Here is a 12,905-nt window from a genome sequence, read left to right as displayed (position 1 = left end):
CTACACTATGTTGCTGTTTAAGCAAAAAGTACAATCTATAGTTTATATAATACTATTAGCTTACTAACACAGGCACAGCTAATAATAAATCTAACCACCAACAGATAATACCCAGGTGCTTTGTATCCCACATTAAAATAAACCATATATGTATATGTATGTCCTTATATAGACAGTGGGACAGCTCAGATGTCTTTGGTTAATATGGAAGGAGAGGGGAAATATAAAATGATTTATGCGGTTGTCGCATGTCTTATTTGTTTTGTCGTGCGAAGTGAAACGAGCTGCGAGGCAAAGTTTTGCGAAAAAATTTGTGGCTAGACCCAGAAATTTGCAGTGAATCATCACTAATCAGATTCAGAGAGACAAGTCCTGCATGGTTTCTGGCTGATCCAGTGCTCGGATGCATGCATTGCTCTGCATTGCTCTCTTTTCCCCCAGTATAAGCTCAGTGAGCCTGTTGCAGTCTGAGTCATTGCTCTAAAAAGCAATTGAAGGGTTTTTTTAGTTAGCAAGACAGTTGACTTTATAAGGGCTCTTACTGACGAGCGGTTGTAGCTGTGCTCCCCTGCATTCCGTTTTTCTGCGTTCAGCCGCAGGGGAGCGCAGGAATAGACGCATTATGTTTTTTCCAATGGGGCTGTACTCACACAGGCGCATGTAGGCACCGAACGCAGGTTGAGACGCAACATGCTGCATTTTTCCTGCGTTTGGCGCCTACACGCGCCTGTGTGAGTACAGCCCCATTGGAAAAAGCGTAATGCGTCTATTCCTGCGCTCCCCTGCGGCTGAACGCAGAAAAACAGAACACAAGGGGAGCGCAGCTACGACCGCTCGTCAGCAAGAGCCCTAAAATGGCTAATATAATTAATTAGAAACATCAGTGGCACCTGTTATTCATTTTGGCCAACTAGACATGGTCAGTAGAAAATCAAGCAAGAAAAGGAAAATCTTGTGATGTTGCTCTGCTCTCTGCTGACCAGGGAATGTCAGGGCAGAGACACACAGGCAGAATCGGGGTGATTAGTCGACCAGTGACAAATCTCCTCTTCTTCAGGGCAACTAATCTCCCCAAACTGCCTATCCCTGTCTTCCCACTGGCTAGAATGAAAATGAAAGAAGAAAGCAAATGGCACTCACAGCATATTCAAGCAGGATAAACCTTGCGTATGTTTATTTGCACACGATGCAACGTTTCGGGGTGGTCCCCTTTGTCAAGCATGACTTGCTTGACAAAGGGACCACCCCGAAACGTTGCATCGTGTGCAAATAAACATACGCAAGGTTTATCCCGCTTGAATATGCTGTGAATGCCATTTGCTTTCTTCTTTTGCCGTTTGAGGAGGGTGCCGATCCTTCCAAGCAATTGAGCACCTGGCGGAGCTTTTAAGGCCTGGGTGTGCGAGTTTGGCCATTATCTTCTAGAATGATATAATGTTACGTGTTTGCGGAATAATGAGTCCTTTTGGGTTCTTTTGTGTAGCCGGTCTTTTCACAGTCTCTCCAACTGTTGGAGAGAACACTCGCGAGAACGGAACCATGGCTCTTCAAAAGGGAAACGCAAAAATTCTTTTAATTTTATAGCCTCTGAGGAAGCTGATACAGCGAAACGCGTTAGGCGAATCGAAGGTCCAAGGAAGGGTCATAGTACTCTACAAGGGTGGACGGACTACAACACACACCATCCAAACGGACTTATGCGATGATTTTAACATGTGAAATGTGAGTGTAATTGCTTTTTATTAAATAGTCATTTTTAAACAGTATTACACTATTTTGCGTTTTCCTACCCTTATAATCAAGCATCTGGAGGGACGCGCAAGGCTGGAGAGTAGTATGTGGGGAATCCACTTTTAAGGCGCTTTACACCAGGTTGTCTGTGAGTAGGCCCTCTGGCCATTTAAGGATAATTTTCATTCGGTGAATGGGAAGTAAAAGTATTTAAATTCACTAACGGAGAATCCACATAAGGTGTATTTGGGCAAGTGAGAAGTGAAGAGTTCGCTAGAGTTACAAATCACATCGGGTGACACCACTTGAACCAAAGATACTGCACCATTTTTGGTATTTAACTCTTTTGTTGCCGCAGGCGCTGGTCTGGAAAAAAACTTCTTTTTTGCATCTTCTAGAATGAAAATGAAATCAGATCAATTCGTTTTCCGAAGTCGCTCGAAGCTTCCTCGCGAGGCAACTTCGGGGCGACTACGGAAAATGAAGCGCTCCGAGATTTGTCGCTGGGTGACTAATCTCCCTGAATCTGACGAGTGTCTCTGCCCTCAGATGACTCTTCTCTGCTCACTTAATTCTTTGCATAGCAACATCACAAGCCTTTCCTTTGTGCACAAACTTAATTTTCTACTGACTGTACCCGGTCGGTGTTTTATGACCAGCAGGTGGAGCTGTTGTTTCACTTTCATTGTGTAAAAAGCTGCAGCTATCTCAGAGCAGCACATTGTGTGACAACTGTTAGGAGGGTTACATATCAATGGTCAAATTTCGAATTTATGTGATTTTTTTTTTACTCGAATAAATTCGAATGTACTCACAACTCTAATGGGAATTTATTTATGAAAAAAACTGAACGTCTAATATTCAATCGAATAGTCAAATTCAAATCGAATTTGAATTGTTTTCCTCCGGAAAAAAAAAACCTTGAATGTCAGAATGTCAGGTTTTAGGTGGCCAATATTCAAATTACAACTGTTTCCAGGGTCCAGGTGTGATACATCTCACATTTGAATTAACATTCGAATTGGTGCTTATAAATTTGAATTTGTGAGTTTCAACACAAAAAAAATATTAGAAAATTCCATTTGCCATGCCAACGTTAATAAATCTGCCCCGTAGCAATGAGTGAATCTGTCCTGTTTCGCCAAAATATTTGCGACACTACGAGAATTCAAAACTCGACATTCTTGTCGCACCTTTGTCTCACACAAAACTTGTGTGGTGAATTTTTGTAGTTGTTTCACAAAACTTATCGCCAGTGGCAAAACTCAGAAATTTTTTCCCCAAATGATACATGGAACAAAATTCACTCATCACTACCTATTGAGCCTATTGTAACTTTTATTCACACCAGCGACAGGAACACAGATTGCTGTTGCTCCGCTAAATGCAAATATCATGAAACAAAATGTTATTTCAAGAAATTGGCTACAAAACCTGAAATATACATTTTTAATGATTTAAATGTAATTGCTGGTCTGGCTGCTCTTTGTACCGCTGGTTCTGACTGCATGTAACCATTGATACAGTAGTCAACTCTTCTTTAGCTAAGAATCAGAAAGCTACAATGCCTAGCATAATCCGTATTTAGAGGGATACTATGGCAAAAATAAACATTTAGGGGCAGATTTACTAAGGTTCGAGTGAATTTTCAAAATACAAAAATTTCGATTTTCAAAGTAATTTTTTTTGAATACTTCGACCATCGAATAGGATACTATGACTTCAAATTTACTTCGACTTCGATTCAAAATAAAAATCATTCAACTATTCGTCCATTCAATAATCAAATTACTGTCTCATTAAAAAAAACTTCGACTTCAATAATTCGCCAACTTAAACCTGCCGAAGTGCTATGTTAACCTATGGGGACCTTCCAGAGCAATTTTCTAAGTTTTTTTTATTATTGAAGGAAAATCGTACGATAAAATCCTTCAAATTCTACGATTCGGAGTACTATCGTATGATCGTACTAGGATCGTAATACGATCGTACAATGAATAAAATCCTCCGACTACGAGTTTGAATATAGGAGGATTCTATTCGATGGTTGAATTTCGAAGTATTTTCCACTTCGAAATTCGACCCTTGATAAATCTGCCCTTAATATAAGGTTCATCCTACTGAAAGAATAAAGTTTGTAAATATAATCAATTAAAAATCTGCACAGTGTCTAATATAATGAAGTTTGTCTTCATTATCTCTCTTTCAGCATCTGTTTCTTTCATTCGGTTGGACTTTGGTATCCGATTTTTATTTATAGATCGAATATAATTAGGGGGGCTCCCTTTTCTAGTAGGTGTATTAGAGCTCACTCAAATAACTGATCCTAGCACAAACACAATCTAACAATCTAACGGACTTCAGAACAAATACAACATGTAGAGAGACCAGATTATTAAAGAGTGAGCTTTTAGGCAAAAGGAGCCCAGTCCCCCAAAGACTTAAAGGGAGGTTTCACCTTTAAATTAACTTTTAGTATGATGTAGAGGGTGATATTCTGAGTAGTGATGGGCACCGTCTCATTTTTGACGTTGGCGATTTTTCGCGGGCGTTTCGTGAATTTATTCGCCGGCGGCGAATCGTGCAAATTCGCTGCGAATTCGCGCCTGGCGAATAAATTCACCCATCACTAATTCTGAGACAATTTACAATTGGTTTACATTTTTTATAATTTGTGTTTTTTGAGGTATTTAGCTTTGTATTCAGCAGTTCTCCAAGCTGGTTGATGGGGTTCACATTCCCCTAGCAACCATGAATTGATTTGAACAAGAGACTGGAATATGAACAGGAGAGGGGCAGACTAGAAAAATGATTATTAAAAAGTAGGTATAATGATAACTTTGTAGCCTTGCAAAACATTTGATCTTCAGATGGGATCAGGTACCCCCATTTGAAAGTTAGAAAGAGTCAGGAAAAAGAAGGCAAATAATTCAAAAACTATAAGTCAGAAAAAAATCAAAATGGAATTGAAAAGTTGCTTAGAATTAACCTTTCTATAACATACTTAAAGGGGAACCACCCCTTTACCTGTCAATCAAAACCAGACTCCTAACTCCTGCATGAAGACAGAATGAAGAGAAACAGATGCTGAGAGATCGAGAATGAAGAGTAACTTGATTATTTCAGAAACAAGGTCTGTTATAATTAATAATTACTATACTAATTACTAATTCTATTTAGAACATTCTTATTTTAGCATGATAACGTTTATTTAACATTTTTTGAGATAGTTCCCCTTTAATTGACCTGTTAAGATGTGCGCAAGGCATTAATTATGGGGATCATCTCTAAAATGCACCACTTGTGCCCCTGTGCTCTGGTGGTCCTGGCAAGTGAGTTTCTCCTGTGTCTACTGCACAGACAAACATTATAGCCACATCACATCTCCTCTACTAGCCACTGGGCCACAACAAAGACAGTTATTATGGAAGGGTTTAGTCTCTACAGAGTCACACATCTTGTTGCCCTTTAAATAGATGCCATAGTACTCACTTGCTGGGTGCCCGATCTTGCAAATTGGTTAGTACAGCAAAATTATTCCTTACAGTGCGCAGACTGGCCAGTACCTGAGAAGGGAAAGACACGGCATGATTAATATCACAGGTATAAGTGGATCTCATAACAAAAATATCTGTATTGTAAGGGGCAGCCACCATGGAGAATTTTGCACAGCCCAGTGGCCTATATCATGTTCAGGCACTTGGGGTAACTATTCACTAGGGTGAATGAATGACTGGCCCCATAAAAAAAAAAAATAAAAAAAAAAAAAAAATTATATATATATATATATATATATATATATATATATATATATATATATATATATATATATATATATATATATATATATATATATATATATATATATATATATATATATATATATATATATATATATATATATATATATATATGACTCCCAGCGGCTTAGGTAGAATAGAGAAATAAAGAGTTAAACTGGCCATAGATGTGCAGATGCAGATTTTCTCCTTTAAGAGACGAACGCTCATTCGTTTCATTCTAACGATCTACCATTAACCATTCAGATTAATAATAAGTAGGAAAAATACATCAGATGATGTTCTGACCATTAATTGACAGACAGTAATCGTACAAAAGTCATGCCTGACAAATAGTAATGACAGTCAGTCACCCACTGATATCGTCAGATAGGCAATACATGCAGAGATCTTATCATTTTCGGACAGAAACTTTCTAACCTCTCCGATCGACTAAACAACCGCTTGCCATGGTACAAAAAATGTCGTTGCGTACAACTGTATATTTGAATCTTTGGCCAGCTTCATATTCCTGGTGGGTATGCACTTTTCTTTCTGCAACTGCATTATTTTGCCACTAGATGTCACTGTAGTGCACGGGTTGAGCTGCTTCTATAGCAGGTGTCCACTATTGGGGGCCAAACTGAGTGAGGGCCACAGTGAGGGCCCTTCTATACTACTGTATAGAAGGGAATAGAGACAATTCGTTTCTGTGTTTATTGAGGCTACAATTATATTACCAACTACGGTTACATTCATAGTGATGTCATTTTATCAGCAGATTGAACCAAATTTTTACGAGACCCCAGAAAATCTTTGGGCAGAACTGATCATTTGTGAACAGTTTAAATAGCTGGAGATCACATATCATTGAAAGCCTGGGGTTACAAAAAAGGGGGGAGGGGGGAGAAGACATCATATAGATCTAAAGACACCAGTTTCACATGCATGTGCTATAGCAAGGGTCCCCAACCTTTTTTTTACCCATGAGCCACATTCAAATGTAAAAAGAGTTGGGGAGCAACACAAGCATGAAAAAGTCCCTTGGGGTGCCAAATAAGGGCTGTGATTGGCTATTTGGTAGCCCCTATGTGGATTGGCAGCCTAGAAGTTTGCACTATACTTACTTACTTACTTACTTACTTACTTATAAGCACTTACTTTGAGGAAACTGAGAGCAACATCCAAGGGGTTGGAGAGCAACATGTTGCTCACGAGCTACTGGTTGGGAATCACTGTGCTATAGATTGGCCTTAACTAATATAAAGGAAATTTTACAAATAATATCACACAAAAAAACAATAATTGTTTTCAATTGTCTTCTATTTCTAACAGCCTGGTGAGGAAATACACAGAAGATATAGAATATATTAATCAGTGTTTCTTGCAGCCTTTTGCATTGTAGAAGGTACTGCACCTATAATACACTAAGGATCCAGCTGGGGATTCTGCAACTGGTTCATGGTCCCCTGCAGGTCCCACTGTTGGTGATGCTGGAAGCTGCAGTACAACACCACCTTGTGGCCACTCCTAAATTACACACGCAATACACACACAATGTATGTGGAGTACGTACCTGAGCAAATGGTGTTACAATCAAGTCATCTCCATGTCTGCAAAACACAAGATATGAGAAAATCACCATAATAATTCATTATGGGGGACTTGGAAATAATTACAGTTATGGGACCTGTTATCCAGAATGCAAAGGAACTGGAGTTTTCTGGAGAACAGATCTTTCCTTAATTTGGATTTTCGTACCCGAAGGGGCAGATTTATCAAGGGTCGAAGTGAATTCGAGGGAATTTTCGAAGTAAAAAAATTCGAAATTCAAAGTAATTTTTTGGATACTTCGACCATCGAATAGGATACTACGACTTCGAATTTACTTTGACTTCGATTCGAAGTAAAAATCATTCGAATATTCGACCATTCGATAATCGAAGTACTGTCTCTTTAAAAAAACTTCGACTTCAATGGTTCACTGAAAAATTTTTTTTAGTCGAAGTAAAATCGTTAAAATCGATCGCTGAAATCGTTGAAATCGTTCCTTCGAACGATTTAATCGTACGGTCAAACGATTTTACTTCGACAGCAAAACTTCGACTTCGAAGTCGAAGTATGGCCATTCGATGGTCGAATTTCGAAGTATATTTCAATTTGAAATTCGACCTTTGATAAATCTGCCCCTAAGTCTACTAGAAAATCATTAATAAGCCCATCATTAATTAACCCATGATCATTGATAAAACCTTAAATAAACCCAATAGGCTGGTTTTGTTTCCAATACGGATTAATTATATCTTAGTTTGGATCACGTACAAGGTCCTGTTTTATTATTATGAGAAATGGATATAATTTGGATTTTATGGATTAAATGGAGTCTATGGAAGACGGCCTTCCCGTAATCTAGAGCTTTCTGGATAAGGGGTTTCTGGATATTGGTTCCCATACCAGTGGAAACCAAGAGAGCTGCAAAGCAGGAAATAGTGTTCTGTTCGACATCCAGTCACTCCAGCCTTTATATATTACATTTTTGCCTAACTAACTATATTAGAAATATTTCTTTATTTTGCACATACTATCTATTTACACAGTTTTTATTTTTTACCCTGAACAATTCCTTTAAGGAAACATATACCATCCACCCACCTTATTGTCCAATTGCTCTTCTCAGCACTTTTGCAATTTTCATTCATTGTTGTTTTGTTTTTCATTTATTGGATATTGATGTTTGTAGCACAACTGAGCAGAGGAGAGTCCGGAGATGCTTCCCGCATCAGGAATTGAAGCTTTTCCCATTTAGACTGAACAAGAAGTATGGTGTTTGGCATTTACCTGGGGCATTGCAGGGCATTTACTCACTAGTATTGCAGGGACTCTTGGGGCAAAAAGTCAGTAGATAGATAAATGAGGGCTTTTTAAGTCTAATAACTGACAGTTATATGACAATGCCCATGCTCCCTAACTTGTATGACCCTTACCCCATACAGAATTGCCACATTTGACATAAAAATGATGCAATTAAATCTCTCTGACATCACCAAGAGGTGATTATTATAATGATATTACTTTATATTAGACTGTATTGCCATTTCTGATATACAGGTATGGGACCTGTTATCCAGAATGCTCGGGACCTAGGGCTTTCTGGATAAGGGATCTTTATGTAATTTGGATCTTCATAAATCTACTAGAAAATAACGTTAACATTAAATGAACCCAATAGGCTGGTTTTGCTTCCAATAAGGATTAATTATATCTTAGTTGGGATCAAGTACAAAGTATTGTTTTATTATTACGGATAAAAGGGACATTTTTTTAAAAAATTAAAATTATTTGGATAAAACAGAGTCTATGGGAGACGGGCATCCCGTCATTCGGAGCTTTCTGGATAACGGGTTTCCGGATAATGGATCCAATACCTGTATTATAGGAATATAATTCATTGATGGGACTATTCACATTCCATAGAATATATGTAATATACGCAGACAAGTGTATTAAAGGGATACTGTCATGGGAAAAAAACATTTTTTCAAAATGAATCAGTTAATAGTACTGCTCCAGCAGAATTCTGCACTGAAATCCATTTCTCAAAAGAGCAAACAGATTTTTTTATTTTCAATTTTGAAATCTGACATGGGGCTAGACATATTGTCAATTTCCCAGCTGCCCCTGATCATGTGACTTGTGCTCTGATACACTTCAATCACTCTTTACTGCTGTACTGCAAGTTAGAGTGATATCACCCCCCTCCCTTCCCCCCCCCAGCAGCCAAACAAGAGAACAATGGGAAGGTAACCAGATAACAGCTCCCTAACACAAGATAACAGCTGCCTGATAGATCTAAGAACAGCACTCAATAGTAAAAACCCATGTCCCACTGAGACACATTCAGTTACATTGAGAAGGAAAAACAGCAGCCTGCCAGAAAGCATTTCTCTCCTAAAGTGCAGGCACTAGTCACATGACTGGGGGCAGCTGGGAAATTGACAAAATTTCTAGCCCCATGTCAGATTTCAAAATTGAATATAAAAAATCTGTTTGCTCTTTTGAGAAATGGATTTCAGTGCAGAATTCTGCTGGAGTAGCACTATTAACTGATGCGTTTTGAAAAAAACATCTTTTCCCTTTAAGTATATCAGCGATTTATAACTGAATTCCTGCTAATGTTATTACTACTTATGTACATTGGCCCCTGGAGACATCAACCCGTCTGTATTTTATCCCAGTGGAGTCAGTTTTTTATAGAAAAGTAAATCCCTTAAATATTTTGCAGGGAAAATCCATCATTGGCAGAGCCATGGTCGGCATGTTTGGAAAACAAATCTATATTCACATAAAAAAGTAACTACAGGGCTGAATTCTTGCATTTCCTCCATTTTTTCCCATTGGTATCTGTGCCATTTTATTTGTTTTTATTTTGACTTTGTTCTATGGGAAACTTTATTGGTTTAGTTATATTTACTAAATAAAAATGTCATTTAGATTAGTCAAATCAGAACCCTGTGTCTCCAGCAGTGGAAAACAACCAAGCTGTACTGTTAAAGGGACAGTATCATACCAGACAGAAAATATATATTTCTAGGGTGGGCTTATATTTACTTCACTGTATAGCTCATACAGTATCATAAAGTATAACCTGACAATTTGCAACTGGTTTTCATTTTTAATTATTTGCGTGTTTTTTTTTTTAATGCATTTAGCTTTTTATTCAGCAGTTCTTCAGTTTGTAATTTCAGCAATCTGGCTCCAATCTGGGTCCAAATTACCCTAGCAACCAGGCACTGATTTGAGAGATTTGAATATGAATAGGAGAGGGACAAAATAGTAAGATGAGAAATAAAAAGTAGCAACAACAATATTTGTGTAGCCTTACAGAGCATTTGCTTTTTTAGATGGGGTCAGTGACCCCCCCATTTGAAAGCTGGAAAAAGTCAGAAGAAAAAAAAAAAAAGGTTAACCACCCCTTAAAGGACCCCAATTGGAGTGCACACATCCCGCAACTATGGGTATGGGGGACGAGCCAGAAAAAGGTATTTTATTATGTATACATAACAATTAGGGATGCACCGAATCCACTATTTTGGATTCGGCCAAACCCCCGAATCCTTTGTGAAAGATTCGGCCGAATACCAAACCGAATCCGAACCCTAATTAGCATATGCAAATTAGAGGTGGGAAGGGAAAAAAAATGTTACTTCCTTGTTTTGTGACAAAAAGTCATGCAATTTACCTCCCCACCCCTAATTTGCATATGCTAATTAGGGTTCCGATTCGGTTTGGCCGGGCAGAAGGATTCGGCCGAATCCGAATCCTGCTGAAAAAGGCCAAATCCCGAACCGAATCCTGGATTCGGTGCATCCCTAATAACAATGGTTGTAGCTGCTCCACCACCAAGTGATGCAACTTGCTTTACGGATCAAATTCCCACATTAGTAGAGGAGGGCCTTCATTTACCAATCTTAATTGTCAGACTGGGACACTTGGCATGAGTCCTTGATCTGCATCATGGGGAAAGCAAGGCACCTGGTTGGGCTCATGGTTGGGACAGGTTACAATTAATGTTTACAGAACTAAAGTGCAGCAGGTTCATACTATAACTTGGATGTGGGTAGTGGGAGTGGGCACCATGCTAGGTGGGATCTGTGAGTGCCTGGCATTTTTCTTTTTTGGTTGGATACCATGCTAGGTATACTTTAAATATATTCAATTATGGGGATATTACTAGGAACTCCGAGTGCATAAAAAACTTCTTACAAAGCCCCGCAAGCAGACAACAAGAATAACAATTACATTCTTGCCATTGAATAGGGATGTAGCGAACTGTTCGCCCGCGAACTAGTTCGCGCGAACTTCGACCGTTCGCGTCGTCCGCCGAATGTTCGTGAACGTTTGGGAACGTTCGCATTTTGAGTTTGCGTTCGATCATTCGACCATTCGAATTCCTTCGACCGCTAAAAATCTAACGATTTCCATTCGTTCGAACGATTGTAAGCATTCGATCGAATGAAAATCCTTCGATCGAACGATTAAAATCCTTCGATCGTTCGAATCGAACGATTTTAGCGGGTGTTCGAAGTTCGCGAACTGTTCGCGAACGTTCGCATTTTTTGCCGGTGTTCGCGAACACCAAATCGGCAGTTCGCTACATCCCTACCATTGAATTGAGTTCAGCTGGCTATTGCTAACTGACAGCTGGAGAGGACACTTTGCATAACTGATGTCAGCATTTTGGAGCACCTAACAGTGCAGAATAATGACTATGTTAGTTTCACTGTAAAGCAGACCATTGATTTGCCTACAAAGGACAAAAGTCCCAAAAAAAACAATTATACACACTATATGGCCAAAAGTACGAGGACACCTGCCTGTCCAAAATCTCATTCCAAAGACCAAGGATGTTAATATGAAGCTGTTCACCACTCACATTGTTGTTAGCATTTGCTTTGTTTCAGCCACAGGACCATAATTGAGGTTGAGAGCCCACGTTGGGCTCTCAGGCCTTTGGGTGCAGGTCAGGGCCAATCCTTTGGGTGTAGGTCAGGGTCAATCAAGTTCTTCCACTCCCATGTCTGCAAACCCAATTTAGTATCAACCTTACACAATACATGGGCTAATTATCCTGCTGAAACAGGTGCTGCAAAGTAGGATGCCAAAGTATAAAGCATTGATTTGTCAATAATAGCCAAATCTTATAATTGCTATCCAAGGGCAAAGTCAATAAATCGATGGTCTAAAGATAAGGAAACTAAACAAATAAATTAAAAAAAAATAATGTAGCTAATGAAATGGTTTCTTACCAAGGTAACCCCCAGTTCAAAGGTTGCCAATCAATATTTCCAATGTGCAAAAATCCAAATGGAGTGAGGCCCATTTCCAAGTAAAGCAGTACCTCAAGTCTTGCATGCATAGGCCTAACGCGTTTCGTGCACTTACTCATAGGCCTATGCATATCCTAATAAAGCCTTTTTAACTTATCAAGACTTGAGCTACTGCTTTACTTGGAAATGGGCCTTCCATTAGGGTTGGTGCTTGTAGGGGCTTGCAGTTGCTATTGATTCCTGGGATGCCCTGTGCTCACATTATATACCACTAAGAATTCATTGTCAACATACAACACACAATGCAGGAAAAAGGGTGGCTAGAGTGGGTTTAAAGAAAGAAAAAAGCTGAGGTCGTTTTTTTTCTAGACATGCTTAAATTTTGCACTGGGAACTCTACTTGCATCATTACCTATCAACACTGTAGGTGTCCCTTCTTCACCCCATACTGAGGAGTACACAATGTTTCATCAGGGATTGTGTGTCCCCCATACTGTCTCATGTAATGCCTGTGTGTCCCCCATAATGTCTCATGTAATGCGTGGCATGCAACGTTATATTTAGTGCG

The 12,905-nt window shown here is 39.0% G+C and overlaps 1 protein-coding gene across 3 annotated transcripts in view; it reads right to left on the bottom strand.

Moving 5' to 3' along the window:
- The window catches only part of LOC108704431 (cAMP-specific 3',5'-cyclic phosphodiesterase 4D), a 298,109-nt gene that overhangs the window by 105,878 nt on the left and 179,326 nt on the right, over positions 1 to 12,905 (bottom strand). For all 3 annotated transcript variants that reach the window (XM_041580563.1, XM_018240989.2, XM_041580564.1), the window contains exons 3-4: positions 7,087 to 7,123; positions 5,224 to 5,297 (exon numbers count right to left, since the gene is read on the bottom strand). In XM_041580563.1, coding sequence (XP_041436497.1) covers positions 5,224 to 5,297; positions 7,087 to 7,123 — 111 coding nt within the window. The remainder of the gene's footprint in view (positions 1 to 5,223; positions 5,298 to 7,086; positions 7,124 to 12,905) is intronic.

The sequence above is a fragment of the Xenopus laevis genome, chromosome 1S (assembly GCF_017654675.1).
Source record: "Xenopus laevis strain J_2021 chromosome 1S, Xenopus_laevis_v10.1, whole genome shotgun sequence".
NCBI classification, from domain to species: Eukaryota; Metazoa; Chordata; class Amphibia; order Anura; family Pipidae; genus Xenopus; species Xenopus laevis.
The sequence above is the reverse complement of the archived record's forward strand: the minus strand, read 5'-3'. Positions and strand labels throughout refer to the sequence as shown.